Genomic DNA, 23,863 nt, shown 5'->3' on the forward strand with positions numbered 1-23,863 from the left:
AAATATTCTATTTAAATATGGCGAAAACGCTTTCGTAGCAATATGGCGCCTCATACGTCATTTCGAGGCCACCTCTTCACCACAGACCATTTACCTTTAAAATAAGGACTATAATAAAATCGTACTTTTGACATGTTGCCATTCACGGTTATTCGTCTGTGGTTCAGTACATCGATTTGACATTTTGAGTTGACATATCGTTGTAAACATTAGAGTACAATGAACTTTTAGAAATATGGAATTTTATGAAAGAGATGTTGTTTTGCTCGATGAATCATAAATTAAATGTGTCTTATAATGTACTCTTTTAGTGATCTATAAGTGTATTAAACAATTTTACACATTAGTTTCAGAATGTGACATATTTCCAAAAGTGGGCGTGTTTAACCGCAAAGTGATTCGATTTTTGAATATTTATAAGTGCGAAAGTAAACAATTACGTTTTAATTTCTATAAAACTTAAATAACAACACAATGGACTTAAAAGTTGTGAATTAACTACACTTTGGGATATAATTATTAATCAAAGTAAGTAAGAGTGTTAATCCTAGTCCTATGCCTAGTATTTATAGAGAGAGGCAGTTTCATTTGAGTATATCTATTGAAAATTAAATTAGGGTCCCGTATCTGCAGACACTCGCCGATAAACTGATGTGCATTTTGGCGAGATAAAAATTGTTAAATTACGTGTGCATTATATGAAATAAATTTTAAAAAAAAACTTTTTTTTTTAAACCAACAGCTTCATTTGATCTGAATAATCTTAACATTAACTAGAAGCTAAAATAGATTTTCACAGTTAGATACAAAATTAAAGTAAGTAAGATGAATACAGTGACAAGCAAGCTATAACTAGATATAATTATATGTTATGCTACCAAACAACTTTGTTGAACTTTGGCATACAAATTTCATTGCCATAAAATAGTTGTATTTAGAGATTTTTTTTAAATAATAAAACTTATAATTACTTTCCATTACAGGTAATGTTTTCAAGTTAGCAGGATGGAGGAAATCAGTGAAGCTAGTTATTGTAAGCATTATTATCATCATGATCATTTTTAGGGTTCCGTACCTCGAAATGAAAAACGGAACCCTTATAGGATCACTTTGTCTGTCAGTCTGCCAAGAAACCTACAGGGTACTTCCCGTTCACCTAGAATTATGAAATTTGGCAGGCACGTAGGTCTTATAGCAGATATTAGAGGAAAAATCTGAAAACCGTAATTCGTGGTTACATCACACAAAAAAAAATTAATTGTGGTCATGAACTAAAAATTTGTATATTCAGTTTTCGAAGTAAGATAACTATATCAAATATATAAAAGGGGTATCATATAAAAAGGCTTCACCTGTGCATTCTTAAACAGATTTTTATTTATTTTTAGGCATTATAGTTTTTGAATTATCGTGCAAAATGTCGATAAAATACGATTGTAGTACGGAACCCTTAGTGCGCGAGTCTGACTCGCACTTGGCCGTTTTTTTATAAATAATATTGGCACCGATTCTAAGCACAACCTAATTTTAGAGTATTCGTACCCTCTTCTTACTATTGTAATATGAAAAGGACAGAAGCAGTTTGACATTTCTAAATTTAATTTTTAGATGGTAAAACCCGTGATTTTAGCACGCACTCGCGAACCTACTGTTTAAATTTGTATTGTGCACTAAAATTTAGAGTCTTTAAATGTGAAAGTCATGTTCCGTTCCTTTTTTAACATTAGTAAAAAGAAAAGGATGCAGATACTCTAAATTTAGTTTAGAGAGAGACTAGAGAATCGGGGCCACTGATTTCTTTTTTATTTGGCAGGTGAAAAAGAGAGCTGGGATGAGTGGGGGAGTCACTCCTCCCTGAGCCAGCAAGAAGAGGTGAGACCACATATTTTTTATTTTCTTATAGCATAACCCACTGGCCACTGCCATTTCAGCTGGCTAATTCGTTGAGCTATTTCAGTCACTCTGGTTCTCCTACGGATTTTGTGCCTCACGAGAGCCTGCTCCATAGCACGCCGAGTGACTTTGAGCTTGTGGACAAGGCCAACTGTCAATGTCCACGTTTCAGCACTGTCTGCCGCAGAACCCATGGCCGCTGCGGCAGACGTGTTCTGAAGTAGAGATCACGCAAACGCAGTGTGGCACGACCTCTAACCCGCAGGACTGAGGACCTTAAGACAGCGGGAAATGGGTGGATGAGGAAGGAGGATCGTATGTGGTGGTGCGCTTTTGGGAAGGCCTATGTCCAGCAGTGGACGCGAACAGGCTGATTGGTTCATTGATACCACAGCAATGTACATCGACCTTTCGAAAGAGATAGCAGATTTGTAGAGCGTTGTCCTTGTCGTTGAGATCGACAAAACGTCATATAAGTATGAGTGACAGAGACAACGCTCTACAAAGCCGAAATGTCATTCTAAAGGCCGATGTACATTACTTTCTGCCGCGTACGGTACATTATCATAATCAACTACCGATAGACGTCCACTGCTGGACATAGGTCTCTTGTATGGACTTGCGGTCTTGCGCCGCCGCCGCCATCCTGTTTACATAATGAATAATAAAATTTATTTACATTCTTTGCTTTAAACCAAACATACTTGACGAATCGCAGCCATGTTATTTTTATTTCCCGCCAAATGTTCAAAGTAATGGCCGCCACAGCAATAGCATAGAGAAGTTGCGTAATCCTCAAATACAATTAAAAATGAACTTTACACCTCTAGTATTAGAATCAATTTTCTATCGAACATGTGAAGTTTTAGTGATACGCGATTTTATGTACAATTGTTAACGAAATAAGGTCGATCTTAGAATGGTTTAACTACTAGATACAATATTGTATGTTGATATTTGGTGAGTTAGTGACCCAATTTTTTTAATTAATCGCGCATTTTAAGGCAAAGATTGGGTTTATATTCGGAGAACAAACATATTATGAAACTCTTGATAGGCAAAGCTCGTGCAGTAATTCTTTAAAAAAAATCGGTCAAATGCGACCATCGTGCATCGTACAATAACACATTTTTTTCATGACATTTTGAAATGCTTATTTGTTGTTATAGCGGCAATAGAAATACACTTTCTATGAAAATTTCAGCTCTCTACCTATTACGGTTCATGAGACGCCTGTTGCGCTGACAGACAGACGGGCTTAGGAATAGGATCTCGTTGGCACCTTAGGGCACGGAATCCTAAAAAGGCTTAAACTTTGCACAGAGGTTCCCTTTATAAGGTAGACTAGGAAAAAACCGGCCAAGTGCGAGTCAGGCTCGCGCAATGAGGGTTCCGTACTACAGTCTTATTTTTTCGACATTTTGCACGATAATTCAAAAACTATGATGCATAAAAATAAATAAAAATCTGTTTTAGAATGTACAGGTGAAGACCTTTCATATGATACCCCACTTGATATAGTCACTCACTTCGGAAGTTGAAAATACTAATTATTAGTTCATGACCACAATTTAGTTTTTTTTGTGTGATCTAACCCTAAATTCACGGTTTTCAGATTTTTCCCCAAATTTCAGGTATAAGATCTACCTACCTGCCAAATTTCATGATTCTAGGTCAACGGGAAGTACCCTGTAGGTTTCTTGACAGACAGACAGACAGACAGACAACAAAGTGATCCTATAAGGGTTCCGTTTTTCCTATTGAGGTACAGAACCCTAAAAAAGCCGGATTTTCGAGATACCCACGGGATAGGGAAGAATAGAGCGAAGCCTGGTCCGTCGCTAGCAGAGTTAATTTATTATCTCTGGTCACTGGTAATCTTAACTAATATTATAAAGAGGTAAAGTAAGTTTGTGAGTTTGTTTGTAGGAAGTAATCTCTGGAACTACTGAATCGATTTTGTAAATTCTTTCACCAATAGAAAGTGTCATGGCTAAGGCTATGTTTTAAGCACCCGTGCGAAGAAGTGGTCGTCAAATTATGCTGACATTGGATCGCCATTTGCGTTTAATTAAGGACGGAAGTAATTTTTTGTTGACACGCGCGCCGGCCATCTTAGTTTATTTTCGTATAAGGTACGGACGCGCTTTCCATTTTGTAGGGCTGGCTAACACATTATAATCTAAATCCATATAACGCGTAAAATTTAACTCCTCAAACGCCATTTTAAATCCTCATCCGAAAAGTACGATTTTAGTCGTTATTTTAAAGGTGAACCGTACTTTTGACATGACAGCTGACTCATACGCGCGTAAGGATTCATTTTGTACGGACTATAGTCTATACTAATAATATAAATGCGAGGGCGGAGTTCTTAGCGGATGCCTACGTCATAATAGCTATCTGCATTCTGCATGCCTTTACGGCGGCGTCGATACGGATATCCGTAGTGGTAACACCCCTTGTAGCATTATTTTTGTGTAGGTTTTCAAAAAAACTAAAATTATTTACCTATTCAAAATAGGTAAAATGTTACGCTTTATGTTAATGTTATGCTACTGATTGTCAAAATTGTTAATTTGTATGATGATATAGTGGTGATAGTTAATACGTACTTAAAACTAAGGCTACGACGGTTTCAAACGCGCCCAGGTCTGAGAAGAGCCCACAACAAACTCAGGCGTATATTTTTTTTATTATCACCATTTCCAATGTCTAGTTTTATTTTCTCCGTCTGTTTCCAAGCTGTGAACGCCTGTAGGCGTTCACTCGTATACGAACTAACCAACACATTCTATGACAACTAACCAACACCTCGCAAAGCTAAGCACCATGCAGTCACATTAGTAATTCAAGAGGCTTTATGCGTAGGCAGCCCTATTCCGTAGTCAGTGAAACTCCCCCTCTACTACGAGTTCAATACTCACTTTAAACTCAACGCAAGTTCGTTGAATCACTACCCATATTTAAATGCGAAAGTTTGTTTGTGCATTGGCTTGTCCTACAATCATGCCGCAACGGAGCAATTGATCAGTGTGATTTTTGCATGCTTGAAAGACCTGGAGAGTGACATAGGTTAGCGGGATGATGCTGGTTCAGGAGAGAAATTTACATACATATAAATGACCTTAGGAAGCCCATTTATTTCTCTTCATTTATTTGTCTATGTCAATGTCATCACTTATCTATGTCTATGATCACATAATTTGAATCTGCCGCGCATTGACCCGAGAGAGCTGTCAAGTGTCAACTGTCAGGTTGTTATTTTATTAAAACGTTAGCTGTGCGAGTGAATTTCGAATTATAATATAAAATTAGAATTTAAAGTTTAAACAATACCTAATAACAGTGAAATAATAGCTTCAATTGTTGTTTCTCTTTACAGGTAAGATAATCTTTAACAACTTATGTGTTTGGTTCTTGTAAAATGTCAGGGCGTTAATAAAACATAATACTCTTTACAGAGCAACGCAAGATCTTTTATTTCACAAGAGTGTTTATAAACACATTATAAAACAACAATTCTATAGCTATTTTTTGCAAGAACATGGAGAAGTTAAGATTGGAATTTGTTGTAAAAAAAATCGATGGATGATCCGAAATCAAATGTCATCTGCTTAACATCAATAACTAATAATAATCGTACCTTCTTAATGCCGGAAGAATTCCAACCAGCAAAACTGCACGACACATTGATAAAAACTCAAACATTTCAAAAAGTAAAAACCACACTACAAAAGAGAAATGATAGAAGACAAGTTTGGTTTACACTAACACCAGAGATATGTGGTACCTACATAGATGAAGATGGAAACATGCAGTTTAAAGGATATTTGCTAGAGGAATCAACACAAGAAACGCGGACACTGCCCTCTACTTCTGGAATTTCAGAAGAGGCTTTGACGAGAATCTTAGAGAATTTTGCTGAAAAAAAGAATTCATCGAAGTCCGACAATATAAAAAAGCTGACAGAAAAAATTGTATTAGAGAAATTCAATAATAAGATGTCAAATGTATCACAATGGATGGCTATTTTTGAATCAGAATGTATTCGTGTTGGTATAGAAGAAGACACTAAGAAAATTGAGGCCTTGAGATTATTCTTAGAAGATTCATGCCTCGATTGGTACAGTTCAAGACTCATAAAATGTACAGTAAACTCGGAATGGTCAACGTGGAAGGAAAACTTCTGTGAAACTTACGCAGACAGGGGATGGTCGCCAGTGAGATATGCAATGCTATTCAAATATAGACAAGGATCATTACTGGAATATGCTTTGAAAAAGGAAAAACTTTTATTAGAAGTTAATAAATCAATGGATAATACCACGTTAATTGATTTAATTGCCACCGGGCTCCCAAATTTTATTGCAGACAAAATCAATAGAACTAGCTTAAAGGAGACTAAGGATTTGTTTAATAATATCAGGGGCTTGGAACATCTAGTGAATAAAAAGAATTCGGGAATAAAAATGAAAGGTTTAGAAAATAAAATTAAAGACCGAGATGGAAGTTACAAACCATGCAGAATTTGTGAGAAAGAAAACAAAGGCAACCGGTATCACTCCGAATCTTTGTGTTGGTATAAAAACAAAAATAATGATAAACAAAAAAGAGATCAGATAAAAACAGTTAATAATTCAGAGTTAGAAACAGAATTAAACGAAATAAATCCAAAAAACTAGTGATCCCGCCATTAATCAAAATTAAATTGTTATTAAATGATTCCTTAGAAATAACAGGGATTTATGACTCTGGATCAAACGTTTCTTTAATAAATTCTAGATTACTATCTTTGAAACCTAATAACAATAATATTGCAATTGAAAATGCAAACTTAAAAACGATTAATGGCGTGAAAAAAACTAAAGGAATAGTAACATTAAAGATAAAGATTTTTGAAATGGAAAAAAAAGCTAATGTTTTTGTGATTGATGAAGAAAACTTTGATTATGACTTTTTAGTTGGTCTGGACTGCATAAAAGAATTTCATCTGATTCAAAATGAGAAGTTAGAAATTACTCAGGGTACAATCAACCTCAAAATAGATAATAATAAAGAAGAAGTAAGCCTAAAAACCAAAAGAATACCATCGGACATTTCAAATAGTAAGATTGAGGAAAATTATATTAAAAATGTGGAGGTCCTGAATAAAACTAAGGATAAATATACAATAAACTTCAATGAACATGTAGAAGAGACTAGTTTCATTATTTCTGTCAATCATCTGGATGTTCAAAAGCAGGCAGAGATAGAGGATTTAATATGCAAATATAAACCTCTTTTTGCTAAGGATAAATATGATATAGGCACTGTGAAAGGCTATGAAGCACATATTGATTTATTAATTGATAAATACTGTAGTAAAAGACCTTATAGGTGCACTATTGAAGACAAAAAAGAAATTGAACAGCAAGTATCTAAGTTATTACAGGAGAACCTAATTGAAGAGTCCTGCAGTCCTTTTGCTGCGCCAGTAACACTGGCCTATAAAAAAGAAGAAGGGAAAAGATCAAGACTATGTATAGATTTTCGTGAATTAAATAAAATTGTGGTTCCTCAAGCGCAGCCGTTTCCACTTATAGAAGACTTGATGGTAAAGACTGCAAAGTGTAAATACTTCTCAACACTAGATATAAATTCAGCCTTCTGGTCCATTCCTTTGAAGATCGAAGACAGGGAAAAAACAGCATTTGTTACCCAGGATGGGCATTACCAATGGACATGCTTACCATTCGGTTTAAAAACATCACCTGCAATTTTTCAAAGAATATTGAGTAGTATTATACGGAAACACAGACTATCAGATTTCACTGTAAACTACATTGATGATATTTTGGTATTTTCTGAGACATTTTCAGACCACATCAAGCACTTATCACTTTTGCTGGAAGCAATATTAGAAGAAGGCTTTAGATTAAAATTCTCAAAATGTAACTTTGCACAAGACTCAGTAAAATATTTGGGCCATATTATCAAGAATAATACAGTCACTCCACTGAAAGATAACTTAATTGCTATAAAGAATTTCCCTGTTCCGAAAACCCAGAAAAATGTTAGACAGTTTCTAGGGAAGATAAACTTTTATGGGAAATATGTGCCAAAAATATCAATAATATTAGATCCATTACATAATTTGTTAAGAAAAGGACAAAAATTTATTTGGTCAGGAAAATGTCAAGAGTCTTTTGAGACAATAAAAAAATTACTTTGTTCGCAACCTATTTTAGCGATCTTTGACCCTAATCTCCCGATACATATATATACAGACGCTAGTATACAAGGTATCGCTGCTGTTTTGAAGCAACCTCAACACAGTGGAGAAGAAAAACCATGTGCATATTTTTCAAGAAAATTAAATGACACACAAAAAAAGAAAAAAGCCATTTATCTAGAATGTTTAGCAATAAAGGAAGCAGTAAAATACTGGCAATACTGGCTTATAGGAAAAAGATTCAAGGTTTTCACTGATCATAAACCTTTAGAGAAAATGAACATAAAGGCAAGAACAGATGAGGAACTAGGAGACTTAACGTATTACCTATCACAGTTCAACTTTGAGATAGAATACTCTCCAGGAAAATACAATGTGGAAGCAGATAGCTTAAGCAGAAATGCAGTATTAGACCCATGGGAAAATCAAGATGAAATTTTAAAAATTATAAACTTGATTCAACTAGAGGATATACAAAATGATCAAAAAAGGAATCAAGATATAAACCAGAATAAATATAAAGTAACATTAAAAGATAACATATACTATCGTAAGGATGGGAAAAGGGAAAAGATAATACTAACTGAGGAATTTAGTAAAAAATTTATACAGAAAATACATTATATGTACTGTCATATTGGGATACAACAGATGAAAAGGAAAATTAATCCATTCTATACAGCAAAAAATTTAACATATAATATCAAAAAAATTTGTGACAACTGTGAAATCTGTATAAAAAACAAATCTAGAGGGAAATATAATTTTGGACTAATGTCTCACTTAGGTCCGGCTACTTATCCTTTTGAAATAATGTCTATAGATACTATTGGTGGATTTGGTGGCTCACGTTCTACAAAGACATATTTACACCTCCTAGTAGACCACTTTTCGAGATATGCTTATATTTTGACTTCGAAAACCCAAAATGCCAATGATTTTATAAGGTTGGTCCAAAAGGTAACACGTGAAAATAAAATTGGCTTAATTTTATCTGATCAATATCCCGGCATCAATTCAAAGGATTTTAAAAATTTCTTAGACAAAGAGAATATACCTATCATCTTTACTGCAGTGAATTCACCATTTTCTAATGGTCTGAATGAAAGATTAAATCAAACACTGACAAATAAAATAAGATGTAAGATAAATGAAAGGAAAGATAAATTAGCTTGGACAACTATTGCTCATGAATGCACAAAAAAGTATAATGAAACGGAACATACTGTAACAGGATTTTCACCAAAATATCTATTGGAAGGAAAAAATGTTGATATACTACCAGAAGAATTGAAACAAGATAAAAGCCGTAATGATTTATTGAAGGATAGAAAAACCGCATTGGAAAACACTTTAAAATCGCACAATTATAATAAACAATACTTTGACAAGAACAGGAGAACATGTGAATTAAAAGTAGGAGACTTAGTATATGTTGAAAATGGTAACCGTTTGAACAGGAAAAAACTAGATGAGTTAAAAATTGGCCCGTATGAGGTCTTAGAAAAAATTTCAACCTCAGTCTACAAAATAAACACAGGACATAAGAAGTGTGAATCAAACCTATTCCACATAACAAAATTGGTTCCAGTGTTGAATTGACGACGGCTGGGGGGGGAGATATAAATGACCTTAGGAAGCCCATTTATTTCTCTTCATTTATTTGTCTATGTCAATGTCATCACTTATCTATGTCTATGATCACATAATTTGAATCTGCCGCGCATTGACCCGAGAGAGCTGTCAAGTGTCAACTGTCAGGTTGTTATTTTATTAAAACGTTAGCTGTGCGAGTGAATTTCGAATTATAATATAAAATTAGAATTTAAAGTTTAAACAATACCTAATAACAGTGAAATAATAGCTTCAATTGTTGTTTCTCTTTACAGGTAAGATAATCTTTAACAACTTATGTGTTTGGTTCTTGTAAAATGTCAGGGCGTTAATAAAACATAATACTCTTTACAGAGCAACGCAAGATCTTTTATTTCACAAGAGTGTTTATAAACACATTATATACAGTTCAACAAGTTATAGGCAATATTATACTCTCGGTATAAAAGTGACATGGCGCTCATTACGTTGTCTTGAAACCAGTGCAAAGGGGCGCGCAACTCCTTGCGATTAAGTGCGGAAACCAGCCCAGAGCGAAGAAAGAAGAACTCCTCGCGTGCGGGGGAGCCTTGGCCGCCCAGCCCCCCCCCCCCCCCCCGTTACCCCCTCCCGCCATGTGCGTTGTTCCTCAAACACGAAAAATACAATTCCCACGGGATTTAAAAAACCTAAATCTTTGTATCTGGATGAAGTCGCAAGCATCAGCTAGAAGATTATAAAGACAGGGCCAGCCAATCCCATTTTGTTAGATAACTAGTTCGATTAGTCGAACAATCCGAAAAAAATCCAGTCTGTTCGACTGATCGGTCTAACAAAGCGAAAACGTAATATTTACTCCATTCTGTTAGACTGTTGTTGAAGCAATCGTCGAACAATCTGTTTCAGTATATTTTCTTTAAAAAAAGCCCCGAGTTTTGGTCGAGTTTCGAGATCGTGGTAACGCTACAAGTGTCACAATAAACCGGTAAAGTGACATTTATCAATGCTGTCATTATTAGGAATTTCCCCCATTTTGTGGGGGAAAAATACTATAGGAAATTATGTCGGGACTTGCCACCTGCGTGTCTCAGCCCTTGTATCCTTCCCCGTATTATGTATAGTTTCGATAATATTAAAGTTGTTATAATCGTACCCAGTGTCCCAGTCACAAGTGAAGCTATTCAAAAATTGAGTGCAGGAACTAGACGCTCATACAAGCCTAGTTGCGGCATAAATATTATTATTCTATAAATATTTATTATTACTAATTTTAGATTTTCAAGTATCCCGTGAAAACTCTTAAGATAAAAAGTAGCCCTTCCCCGGAATGAAAGCTATCTTTGTACCAAATTTCGTGAAATTCGGTGAAGCGGATGAGCCATGAAAAGCTAGCAGACAGACAGACACACTTTAGCATTTATAATATTAGTATGGATATATATATTTCAACAGGATAGTGTAAAAAGTTGTTCATGATCATCATTATCATATGATAAACGTCAACATTGTTTGTGTTGTTTCGGATTGACTATGCTGCGTAGGCATTTAGGCAATACTGGCCGCTACAGCGTCAGGGGGGGGCGTCATGCCATACTGATATTTTTTTCTGATATTTTTGGGGAAAATCAGTTCCCCACGCTGACAATACTCCAGAAATGCGCCATTCCGTTCGGTTCGGCTCGCGACTTCGCATCGTAGTCTACTATGCGTCAAATCGAAATGTCATTGCGTAAAACATAAATAAACCAACTTGCATTGCTGAGTTAACTTTAATTTAATTTTAAAACAACTAAACCTATAGAAATAGTTAAAACTTTATTGAACTGCAGTGCTATTAATTATTACTCTGTGTTTATAAAAAGTTATTGTTCCAAATTCAAAAAGTGCGAATGGGAATTGGGAAACCGAGTCAAAGTGTGAAGTTGTGAATTGACCCAAATTGTATTGTGATGTGAGTCGTGACGTCATTGTGTGTTTATTTTTTTTTCGTAACGCATTTTCAATAGTCGAGTGTTTATGGTTTTTAGAAACGTAAAAAAAGGAGAAATGTGAAAGTGTTGTCTTCTATTTATTGGATTTGAATTTGGAATGCAATCGGTTTGTTGTTTGTTTTTTTTAATAAGTAGGTAGGTATCTAAATTATTATTGGGCTAATTTGGACCAATAACTCAGTGATTGTGGGTGGAATAGAGTCTGAAAGAACGTAGGTTCTAATTTCACGTTTTAGACTTTCTTGTACTTACTCCTAGCACAAGGTTTACACTTAGGGTAAGATCTATAGAGCGCACTTTGACTTAGCTTAGACTTAAGACAGAGTTAAAATGAGACAGAGCTATATCTCTCACATAAATCTGTCTCGTTTTAACTCAATCTTAAGTCAAAGTGCTCTCTATAGATCTCAGCCTTAGACTAGCTTATGCTCACGACTGTCCACGTGGACTACACAAATTTCAAATCCCTATTGCCCCCTTAGGGGTTGAATTTTCAAAAATCCTTTTTTAGCGGATGTCTACGTCATAATAGCTATCTTTATGAGAAATTTCAGCCCGATCCGGCCAGTAGTTTGAGCTGTGTGTTGATAGATCAGTCAGTCAGTCAGTCACGTTCTCCTTTTATACCTATATTTAGATTAAGAAAATTCTCTACAATAAAAGTGAAAGTGTAAAGATTTCTCTTAAAGTATCTGTTGAATTTGCATTGAAATAATATAAATTGACATTTACATGATTTTCAAATGCCAATAAGTCATTGAGAAAGTTATTGCATATGATATTGCATAAATAAGTAATATCCATGAAATCAATAATGTTAATTGATTCCTTCTAGCTTTGCATAGGTAGATTTATTAGTAACTGGACAATGCCTAGTAAAAGCTGTGACAGCCTAGTGGTTAGGACGTCGGCCTCCTATTTGGAGGGTCGGGAGTTTGAGTTCGGGCATGCACCTCTAACTTGGACTTATGGAATACACAAATTTCAAACCCTATTTTACCTTAGGGGTTAAATTTTCAAAAATTCTTTCTTAGCAGATGTCTAGGTACATCATAATAGCTATCTGTAAATTTCAGCCTGATCCGTCCAGAAGTTTGAGCTGAGCGTTGATAGATCAGTCAGTCCTTAGATTAACTTTAGATTTTTTCTCATCATAAGATCTACGAACTAACTTTCCAGAATTTCAAAGTTATGTGTATTTTAAGTAATTAAATATCACTTGCGTTAACGGTGAAGGAAAACATGGTGAGGAAACCTGCATGCCTGAGAGTTCTCCATAATGTTCTCAAACGTGTGTGAAGTCTGCCAATCCGCACATGGCCAATTTAGTAGAGTAAGTATATTCAAACATTTCTAATTTGGAGAGGAGACCCGTGCTCAGTAGTGAGACAGCAATGGTTGATGATGAGTTAAAGTATGACTCAGTATGAATAGTAAATTGTCCGTCTGTAAATCAATTGTATGCAATTCCATTAAGTGAACTGGGGTCATTGACATTGTGGGAATGGGGAATAACATTGATATGGATGGATATTTGTTAGATAGTATCAAATATTCATCCATATCAATGTTATTTTAGACTAGATGATGCCCGCGACTTCGTCCTCACGTATTTAGGTTTTTAAAAATCCCGCGGGGAATCTTTGATTTTCCGGGATCTTTCTCGGGAAAAGTAGCCTATGTCCTTCTCCGGGATGCAAGCTATCTCTGTACCAAATTTCATCAAAATCGGTTAAACGGGTGAGCCGTGAAAAGCTAACACACTTTCGCATTTATAATATTAGTATGGATTAGCTTATTCCAGCGACTTTTTCGGCATGGACTACACAAATTTCCAAACCCCCCCCCCCCCCCCATATTAATTTATTTAACTAGCTGATGTCCGCGTGGAATTAGGTTTTTTAAAAATCCTGTGGGAACTCTTTGATTTTCCGGGATAAAAAGTAGCCTATGTGACCCTCCTTAAACTTACACTCTATACACATGCAAAAAACCTTAATCCACGCGAACGAAGTCGCGGGAATCAGCTGGTATTAGTATAGATTAGGAATCACAAATTCCCAATTTACCCCTGTCCCTTGCTGGGAAAAGAACCCAGGCCTTCCAACTAGCTAGACCACATTTACCACTGCGCTAAGGATGTGAGTCATGTACATATAAACAAAGTACAGGTGTCCGCTCCCCGCGTGTATTTAGACAATATCCCAGTTTGCGCAATTCGCCCCACTTAGCGCAAACTGAATCAATATTAGCGCAGCCAAGCCCTGTGATCTCACCAGGCATAAATGTTTTACTAGATGCGGCGTTTTATAGTTACAACCAGCTGCGCGATTGCGGTACAATCACAGCTACAATGTCACGATCACAATGTCTGATTGGTTGACGCTCGCTCACTATTGGCTACAATGCATTGTTGCAACAAGAAAAGCACAAATTCAGCCAATCACAACTATTGAGATTGTAATAATGATTGATGCAGGTTTTACGAAATTGACCTACACCAGGGTTGTTGCGGATGCCAATATATTGACATCCGCGGATGTGAATGCGGATGCGGATGTCTGAACTAATGCGAATGTTCCGCGTTTGTAACACCCCTGTTGGTGAGCGCGAAGCTCCGCCTGGGGGTGAGCCCTAGGGCTCAAAGAGATAATCCCTCCCGTGAGGCTCGGACCACGGCTTAGGATGACGTTGGGATGGGTCGAGTTGTTGGACTACTGGTTAGTCCGTACGCCCCCGAGGCCGTGGCGTGAGTCCACGTCCGGGTGACGTTAGAAATCGGGGACCTCGTCTTCGCCGGCGAAGACGCTGTGAATAGGTTGACTTGTGTAGCCCTACGAGATAGGGAGATACGTCATGATTTGGACATCGGGATCGTTAAGAACGTACTTAGGGCGTCTTTTATCGGGGGGGGTCGTTTCGGTCAGGGGCGTATGTTGCTGCCTCAACTATTAGGGGGTTGGGGTGTCTATCGGCTTTCCCAAAATAGTTTTTGGAAAGTTGTTTGAAGTATAAGCTATTGGCGCGAGTTGTTACTATGAAGCGCCGCATCTAGCGAGACGTACATCGCTGGATCTCGCACTGTCTGTCCACACGTGCCCGAAATTGCTTTCCGGCGAACTGGCGTAAACATCGGCGCTTTGACCGATTACCACAATTACCGCACGAAAATAGCTGAACTGTTATTAGATTTTCTGCAAATAAAGAATCTTTGAATCTTTGATGATTCCCGCGACTTATTCCGCGTGGACTTCACTTTCAAACCCCTATTTTATCCTCTTAGGAGTTGAGTATTGGAAAATTCTTCAGATTTCAGATTCAGATTTATTTGCTTTCATGTACATTTACATTAATTGATGGTGGGTGCTTAAAGCTAAAGGCTAAATACATGAGACACTTGGGGCTAATTCTGAGCACAACCTAATTTTAGAGTATTCGCATGCTCTTCTTACTAATGTAATATAAAAAGGACAGACATAGTTTGACAGTTTTAAATTTAATTTTTAGATGGTAAAACCCGTGATTTTAGCACGCACTCGCGAACCTACTGTTTAAATTTGTATTGTGCACTAAAATTTAGAGTCTTTAAATGTGAAAGTCATGTTCTGTTCCTTTTTTAGCATTAGTAAAAAGGAAAGGATGCAGATACTCCAAATTTAGTTTAGAGAGAGACTAGAGAATCGGGGTACCTGTCAGGGTATTGCAAATACAATTTTAGGTACAAAAAATGGTAATAATATTAAAGATACAATAAGAATAGGATTAAAATTATTAAAATTATCATTACTAGATATTAAATATTATTCATTTGCATGCTTATATTTACGTATTTTATTTATTTTTATCAAAGAAGTAATTAAACTATTAATAAACTTAAATCTAAAAAAAAAACAACATCAAATTAAAACTAAAATAAATTAAATTAAATCTAAAACCTCGTCGAGACCACCGCAGCGAGGCATTGTACCCAAGATGCTGGCAGCATTACCCCTTTGGATGGCCAAACTAATTCTTTGACCAAGGTAGCTGCCAGCTCTCGGGTCCCCGGTTGACTCGATAACTCTTTTCGCAATTTTTTCAAAAAGAGCTCGAGCCCCCGGGCCCCACGGTCCCAAGGTCTCCACACCAAAAGGCACGAACACGAAGCTCCCATCGAGGTTTTCATATTTGCGCCTCTTGGCCTGTTCGGCGCTGATGGCCGCTGCACCCGCCATAGAGGAGGTCGCCTGAATGTGGGATGCAGCTAAAGTGTCCACACAAGTTGCATCCCAAACAAGCGACCTGCCAACATTCTCATATTATTATATTATGAGAATGTTGACTAGAATTTTCTTTCTTAGTGGATGCCTACGTCATAATAGCTATCTGCATGCCGAACAGCCTGATCCGTCCAGAAGTTTGAGCTGTGAATAGATCAGTCAATTCGGGAATAGACAATTTAGCAATATGTGGCCTAGACTAGGGTTGTAAGTTGTAACAGATCGTAGCTTAAGTCTAGGCACATACCCAGACTAGGAATACCATTATGGCGTGTCACATTACCCGCCAAGCCGCAAGATATCATGTTACGTCTGTCGAGTGTCTACGTATCTAACATACTTTGTGACATTGGATATTGATGCTAATATCATTGACCGAGCGAGTTCTTGCTAGGGTTCCGTACCGGGACCCTATTACCAAGCCTCCGCTGTCCGTCCGTCCGTCTGTCTGTCATCGGGCTGCATCTCGTGAACTATACTACATTCGGTAATAAATTTTTTTTTTTTTTAATTTTTAGTGTTTGTGGTCAGGTACTGAAGTAAGTTCTTTTTTAGGGTTCCGTACCTCAAAAGGAAAAACGGAACCCTTATAGGATCACTTTGTTGTCTGTCTGTCTGTCTGTCTGTCAAGAAACCTACAGGGTACTTCCCGTTGACCTAGAATCATGAAATTTGGCAGGTAGGTAGATCTTATAGCTGACATTTGGGGAAAAATCTGAAAACCGTGAATTTAGGGTTAGATCACACAAAAAAATTAAATTGTGGTCATGAACTAATAATTAGTATTTTCTACTTTCGAAGTGAGTGACTATATCAAGTGGGGTATCATATGAAAGGTCTTCACCTGTACATTCTAAAACAGATTTTTATTTATTGTCTTAAAATGTCGAAAAAAGACGACTCTAGTACGGAACCCTCATTGCGCGAGCCTGACTCGCATTTGGCCGGTTTTTTTTTTTGTAAAAAATTTTTATGTTCATGGCGGCCATTTTGAACATTTTATTACTTGTTACCGACACACTCTATGACAACTCTCTACCTATTATGGTTCACGAGATAGTCGACTGACAGACTAGACAGACAGAACGGCTAGCGGAGGCTTAGTAATAGATAGGGTCCCGCAAACCATTGGCACCCTTTGTGTAACGAACCCTAGATTTTTACTTTTAGCTTATCTAGACTTCTAGGTAGACTTTATTATTTGATAGTCAGACCATCTGTAGTCAGCAGCGACCTTGAGCGCGCCGCTCGATACTGTCCTTAAGTGGGCTCAGTTCGGTGCTTTCTTCATACAAACGTAGGAGGGTAATTACAACATTATTTGATTTTGTATGCTCAAAACTAAGTATTATATCGGTTTGTCTTGCCATTATCTAGGTTTATTGATATATTTAACACTGAAAAAAATATTGATTTTAAAGTTACGAGCTTCAAAGGATTCTTATTTTAACACTAAATTTATGTCAACTTTGGGCGTAAATGAATAAGATTAGGGGTATGAAAATTCTAAAAGAATTTAACATTAGACATAGTTTATTTATTCATTAGTTGAAATATCTTTATTTTACAAACATACATTTAGTGTTTTTTTCTCAAAAATACTTTTCCTAAACCCTTGATTTCAGTGAAAATCATCGTACCTCTCACCTTTCTCATACAATGTCAAGTGAAAAGCAAACAGGTTAGGTCGATCGTACTGCGTCACCTTAATACCACATTACCTACTGCTTCCGGCAATCCAAATACAACCTTAACTCTTCCCAATAAACTGCTTTTTCGCTTAAACAGCAATATTATGCAAAATTTGAACTACGTATTGTTTGTAGCAATCGAAATAGAACCTTAAGTCTTCTTTGTAAATTGCAATTTTACTTAACCAGCAATGTACCTATGCAAAATTTGAGTGCGTGCCCGGTATCGAACCCCCGACCTCCGATTAGAAGGCGGACGTCCTAACCACTAGGCTATCACAGCGTTTTATAGACACCTCGGCGGTGTTCCCACTAGATTACAACATGGGGTTATTCAAGGGGCGGACCAACTAATTCCTAAAAGGCCGGCAACGCATCGGCGGTTCCTCTGGTGCTGCAAATGTTCATGGGCGGCGGTAATCACTTAACATCAGGTGACCCGCCTGCTCGTTTGCTCGCTATATATTGCTTGCATAAGCTAGTAATATAATAGGTATGAATTGCAAACAAAGTGTTGGGCAAAAGCTACAGATAAATAGAATCAATGCAATGTCGCCGATATTTCGCCCTTGATAGACTTGTGGACAAAGTAAAGCTAATAAACCCGACGTAAACCAATTAGGTGATCGCACGAGGCCCATCATGTAAAGGGGAACTTATATAATATATACTTATAAGTCCCGCAATTTGCTATTGCGTCAGCCGAAATAAAAATATACCATCAGCTCCAAACTTCAGTCTAGTCACTAAAACGGCGACCACGCGTATTAGCAATTTGCGGGACTTATAATGTACATCGACCTTTAGAAGGAGATAGCTTTGTAGAGCCGTGTCTCTTTCGTCGAGACCGACGAAACGGATCATGGATATGAGTGACTGAGACAACGCTCTACGAAGCCGAAACCTCGTTCTAAATGTCGATGTAAAATATTTCTAGCCGGCTACTGTACAGCGTATTGTTGTCATAGTGTGAGCGTGAAGTCAGACGACCGTATCTGATTACATAAACGAAAATCGCTTCCGCCTATGGTTGAGACACAAAATTCAATCGCTTCCGACTATGGTTTGAGACACAAAATTCAATCGCTTCCGCCTATGACTTGAGGTGTAAAAAGTGTTGAAGTGTGCATTAATGCACCCAGCTTCACGCTCTCGCTCGTTAGAGAAGCTTTGTGCGGTTTTCAAACGGCGGTTTTTAAAAAACACGTGCAGTAACATACACCCTACTAAATACACCCTTGTATGAGTTACCGCCAGACGGTGGTTTGAATTTAATTTACCGTGTTCTTACCTAGTTATTTACGCTTTAGGTTTATGCATGTATTTTTTGTATGCTTTTTGTTATCTCACTCTTCAGCACGCCTAACATGCGCACCACGAGAAAATTTTATCTACGCATTTACTCGTCTTATTTGTATGAAAAAACACGAGATAATGCGTAGACAAAATTTTCTCGCGGGGCGCATGTTAGACCCTCTGGTCTTTATATCCATGCAAACATCACGGTGATCTATTGAATAGTTGAAGGACAAACCAACATACTTGTGCTACGAGTAATTGCAACGAGTGGGGTTTGAACCGTCAACTTTTCGGAATTCAATCCGCTCATCAACCGTTGAGCTATTGACGCTCAATGGCTTAATATTAAACAAAAACAAACCGATTGCATTTCCAATAACAATAAAATAAACTTAAAACCATAGAAAGACAAAACCTATAGCTTAATTACAAACATAAACATTAAAAATGTGACTCAACTATAAAAAAAATGTGAAAATTAACTAAACAAAACAATGGCGGGCGCCCGAAACGTAACCGAGCCGCGCTCTACCGCCTACTACTACGCGGATCTTGAGAAAATCAAGCGCCAAAACGGCGTCATCCAAGATGGCGGCATCAAACAAGATGGCCGCTACATCCAAAATGGCGGATACATACAAAACAACCAAGACAAACCAGACCAGAATCTGAACGAGCTAAGTGAATACGTGGAGACCAACGAAGTTGTCAATGATGGAGCCACGAAGGATGTTCCCCCTTTAAGAGATAGATACAGCCCAGAGTACTCTACTCCAGAAAATGGAGTCAAAATTGGTGAAACGTACTCCACGGCTGGGACTTTCCCCATGCCTGAGCCGAAGGAGAAGGAGCCTCTGTTGGCTGAGTTGGAGATTGTTGGGAGAGTACCGTTGACTCAGCTGGAGTCAGGTCAGTCGGTGAGGAGGAGCAGGAGCTGGTACTTGTGCTGTCCAGATGTTGGGGAGGAGGAGGCTTGCAGACAGTCCTCGTGGAGGTATTCCAGTCTGCGCCCCGTCACTGCGCCCCCTGCGCCCCGACCTGAGGTGAGTGGAACTAACTTGGCAATTTATTTGGGTTGCAAGGATTTTCTGGAATATTCTGGATTCCCAATATATTGATAGGTACTCAGGAACTGGAGACAGATAAAAGGAAGAGTGTATTAGAGGATAATGTGTTAGTACTGCCTTGAAGAGTCTATTTTCTAGAGTAATAGAGTTAAATTAGTAGTGTTTTTTAAAGGTTTTGTATAGAGAAAGAATATTATCAGGCAGATTAGGTAGGTATTTTACAAGTTTGGAATTGTACGCCACATTGCAGGTCCTGGCCGTTAGATCGCATCGAACCATTGTTAATGATTCCTGATTAGTATTCCATACATATTCAGTTACGTATTCGGGAGTCGGTGTAACTGCATTGTGATTTATAAAGCAGTACCGACCGTCAACCAAATACATATAGGGTGTGGTACTGGTACCTAAATTTTGGGCTGCAGTACGTGACCTTAACAGTTCTTACATTTCACGAGGGCTCATGCTCTTGTTTAAGTCGTATCGGTATGAATAAGGTACGCTAAACGTGTGCGTTTGCGAGCGTTTGCTCGCGACTGATTGGTCCGACACGCACGCACAATGTCCGGCGTGTATACGACGTACCCGTACGTGCAAGTAAAGTTCATTCGCCTTCGTGAACTGCAAGAACTGTACACGACCGTCAACCAAATGTAGGATGTGCCTTTATTTTGGGGCGCAGTACGTGCGACGGGCAAAAGATCTTCGCATATTATATAGACTTGACACCAATCTAACAGCTTGGGACAACCCTCCACCTCCCATGGCCCCACCAACCTCTCGGTTATATGGGCAGAATCGCAGGAGATTTCCCGGGGCGCCTTCTTGACTCCCTACAAATTATTTCGTTCATTCCCTTATGCTCACTCTCCCTCCTTGAAGGCTAGACGTCACTACCAATCCAACAGCCGTCATCGTCATCATCAACCGATAGACGTCCACTGCTGGACATATGGACATAGGTCTCTACGCCACTTCCACACGCGACGATCTTACGGCCGCCGCCATCTAGCGATGTCCGCAGACTCGTTTGGCGTCGTCTGTCCACCTAGGGGAAGGTCTTCCAATGCTGCGATTTATAAAAGTGGTAAGACGCGTTCCCACTTTGTCGTGACGACAGATAGTCGTGTAGTTTAAAGCGTCATGGCATGGATTCGTTTCTTTTGTTGCGGCGTGTACAAAACATCACAAATTGGGTCAACAGATTGGGGCGAGGATCGTTTGACAATGTTCGCGAGCTCCGAACGCTCTCAAACTGCATTTCAATGAATGCATCAGCAATGGTATCTGTATAACGTATTCCTGATGCGATATTTTCCAGGGTTCCATACCGAAGGGTGCCAACGGGACCCTATAGAGCATTGCTTTTAATTTTTCTATGATCAATATAGAAATGAGGAGAACCAAAGTTACCGACATAGCTCAATGGCTCAACGGGTTGTGAAGCTAAATTGGCAATGGGCAGGACATATAGTTCGGGGTGCCAGCCAGGTAACCTGCCAGTGTGCCTGGCTTCCAGGGGGGACGGGACGGGGGGGACGCGTAAACGCATTTCCCCAGCGATAAAAATGGCGGCGTTGGTTGCCGCCATTTTGATTTTTTTAAATTATAGCCAGTGCCACTCGGGATGAGTGGATGATGATGAAAAAGCATCTACTTGTACATTCTAAAACAGATTTTTTTGACATAATAGTTTTTGATTTATCGTGCAAAATGTCGATAAAATACGATTGTAGTACGGAACCCTCGGTGCGCGAGTCACACTTGGCCGGTTTTTTTTTAGTCAGTCGTTTATTCTTCTCACATTTTTGGCTTGGTTGCTCAGACTAATAGGTTTAACATTTGTTTTAGGTGGCAACCCAGAGCAGCGGACGTGCAGACGACGCAGCAACGCTACGCGCGGAGCGGGACGCGCTGGTGCGCGCGCTGGCAGCGGAGAAGCAACGCGCGGCCGCTCAGGCGCGAGCGCACGACGCGCGGCTCGCCGAGCTGCACGGCGTCATCGCAGAGCTCGTGCGAAGGCGCGCTGCCGACAAGCTCAGCAAAGCCATTCCTGAGGAGGAAGTGTCAGGTATGATGATTGAGTCTCTTCTCAGACCTGGGCGCGTTTGGAACCCTCGTAGCTTTTAAGCTTATTTCATGGTTTAACGACATATTGTATTGTAGAAATATTAGAAACTAGCTTATGCCCGCGACTTCGTCTGCGTTGACTACGCAAATTTGTGTAGATATGCAGATATGACGTAGACATTCGCTAAGAAAGGATTTTTGAAAATTCAACCCCTAAGGGTATAAAATAGGGTTTCGAATTTTTTGTAGTCCACCACGAATTCGCGGGCATGACTAATTTATAAACCATGTGTTTGTTTGCAGATGAGTGTGAGTCCACCACGCAGCCGGCCGGGGAGCTGGACAACGACCCGGACATGTCCCGGACTGAGCAAGTATGTCCATTGTCCATATTATAATGTAAACTAGCCACCTGCCCCAGGTTCGCGCGGCAGTTTGACTATTCCACTATACATTGTTTTCGTGTAACTTTTATACTTATTACACTAGCTTATGCTCGCGACTTCGCTTGTGGACTACACAAATTTCAAACCCCTATTTCACCCCCTTGGGGTTAAATTTTCACAAATCCTTTTTAGCGGATGCCTACGTTATAACTTATAATAGCTATCTGGGTGTAAAATTTCCAATAATTTGAACTCTGGGTTATAGTTCAGTCAGTCAGTCACCTTTTCAAGTCAACGCTGCGTCTTCCTGTGCGAGGTCGCCATTCCAGCACCTTGGGACCCCAACGTCTATCGGTTGTACGAACTATGCGCCCTGCCCATTGCCACTTCAGCTTCGCAACCCGTTGAGCTATGTCGGTTCCTCTAGCTCTCCTACGGATCTCCTCATGTCAGACTTGATGACGTAGAGAAACTCCGCACATAGCTCTCGCCATCACTACCCCTATTATAAATGTGAAAGTGTGTTTGTTTATTGGTTTGTTAGTGTGTTGGTTTGTCCTACAATCACTTCGCAACGGAGCAACGGATTGACGTGATTTTTTGTATGGGTATAGTACAAGACCTGGAGAGTGACATAAGCTACTTTTTATCCCGCAAAACCAAAGAGTTCCCACGGGATTTTTCAAAACCTAAATCTACGCGTACGAAGTCGCAGGCATCAGGTAGTAGCAAATAAATAAAATTTTGATTTTTCTTTCAGAATGACAACTCCTCCCTCCTCAGTCCAACTGAGTTGCCAACTCCTCAGGACCCGAAGCTGGAACCGTTACCTGAAGACACGGACTTCAGCACCACTGAACATATCAGGTACTAGTTTATACGCGTGGACTTCACAAATTTCACCCCCTCAGGGATTGTTGTTGGGGGGGTAGCTATTCGCATGCCAATTTTCAGCCCGATCTGTCCAGTAGTTTGAGCTGTGCTTTGATAAATCAGTCAGTCAGTTTCCTTTTATATACATACTAGCTAATGCTCGCGACTTCGTCCGCGTGGACTACACAAATTTCAAACCCTTGTTTCACCCCTTTAGGGGTTGAATTATCAAAAATCCTTTCTTAGCGGATGCCTACGCCATAATAGCTATCTGCATGCCAATTTTCAGCCCGATCTGTCCAGTAGTTTGAGCTGTGCTTTGATAAATCAGTCAGTCAGTTTCCTTTTATATACATACTAGCTAATGCTCGCGACTTCGTCCGCGTGGACTACACAAATTTCAAACCCTTGTTTCACCCCTTTAGGGGTTGAATTATCAAAAATCCTTTCTTAGCGGATGCCTACGCCATAATAGCTATCTGCATGCCAAATTTCAGCCCGATCCGTCCAGTAGTTTGAGCTGTGCG

General features: G+C 38.8%; 1 protein-coding gene and 1 pseudogene across 8 annotated transcripts in view; both read left to right on the forward strand.

The window, feature by feature from the left end:
- The first annotated feature begins 220 nt into the window (after positions 1-220).
- The window catches only part of LOC117995019 (uncharacterized), a 40,177-nt gene continuing 16,534 nt past the window's right edge, over positions 221-23,863 (forward strand). For 2 of the 8 annotated variants that reach the window (XM_069508215.1, XM_069508221.1), the window contains exons 1-5: positions 11,379-11,797; positions 19,345-19,983; positions 21,859-22,078; positions 22,381-22,451; positions 23,224-23,330. In XM_069508215.1, coding sequence (XP_069364316.1) covers positions 19,435-19,983; positions 21,859-22,078; positions 22,381-22,451; positions 23,224-23,330 — 947 coding nt within the window. In that variant the 5' untranslated portion in view covers positions 11,379-11,797; positions 19,345-19,434. Of the gene's footprint in view, positions 529-983; positions 1,034-1,813; positions 1,873-11,378; positions 11,827-19,344; positions 19,984-21,858; positions 22,079-22,380; positions 22,452-23,223; positions 23,331-23,863 lie in introns of those variants that run through there. The other 6 variants (XM_069508222.1, XM_069508216.1, XM_069508217.1 and 3 more) reach the window with 6 other exon arrangements.
- On the forward strand, positions 5,017-7,249 carry LOC138404398 (uncharacterized; annotated as a pseudogene).

Source organism: Maniola hyperantus, chromosome 28 (genome assembly GCF_902806685.2).
Source record: "Maniola hyperantus chromosome 28, iAphHyp1.2, whole genome shotgun sequence".
Lineage (NCBI taxonomy): Eukaryota > Metazoa > Arthropoda > Insecta > Lepidoptera > Nymphalidae > Maniola > Maniola hyperantus.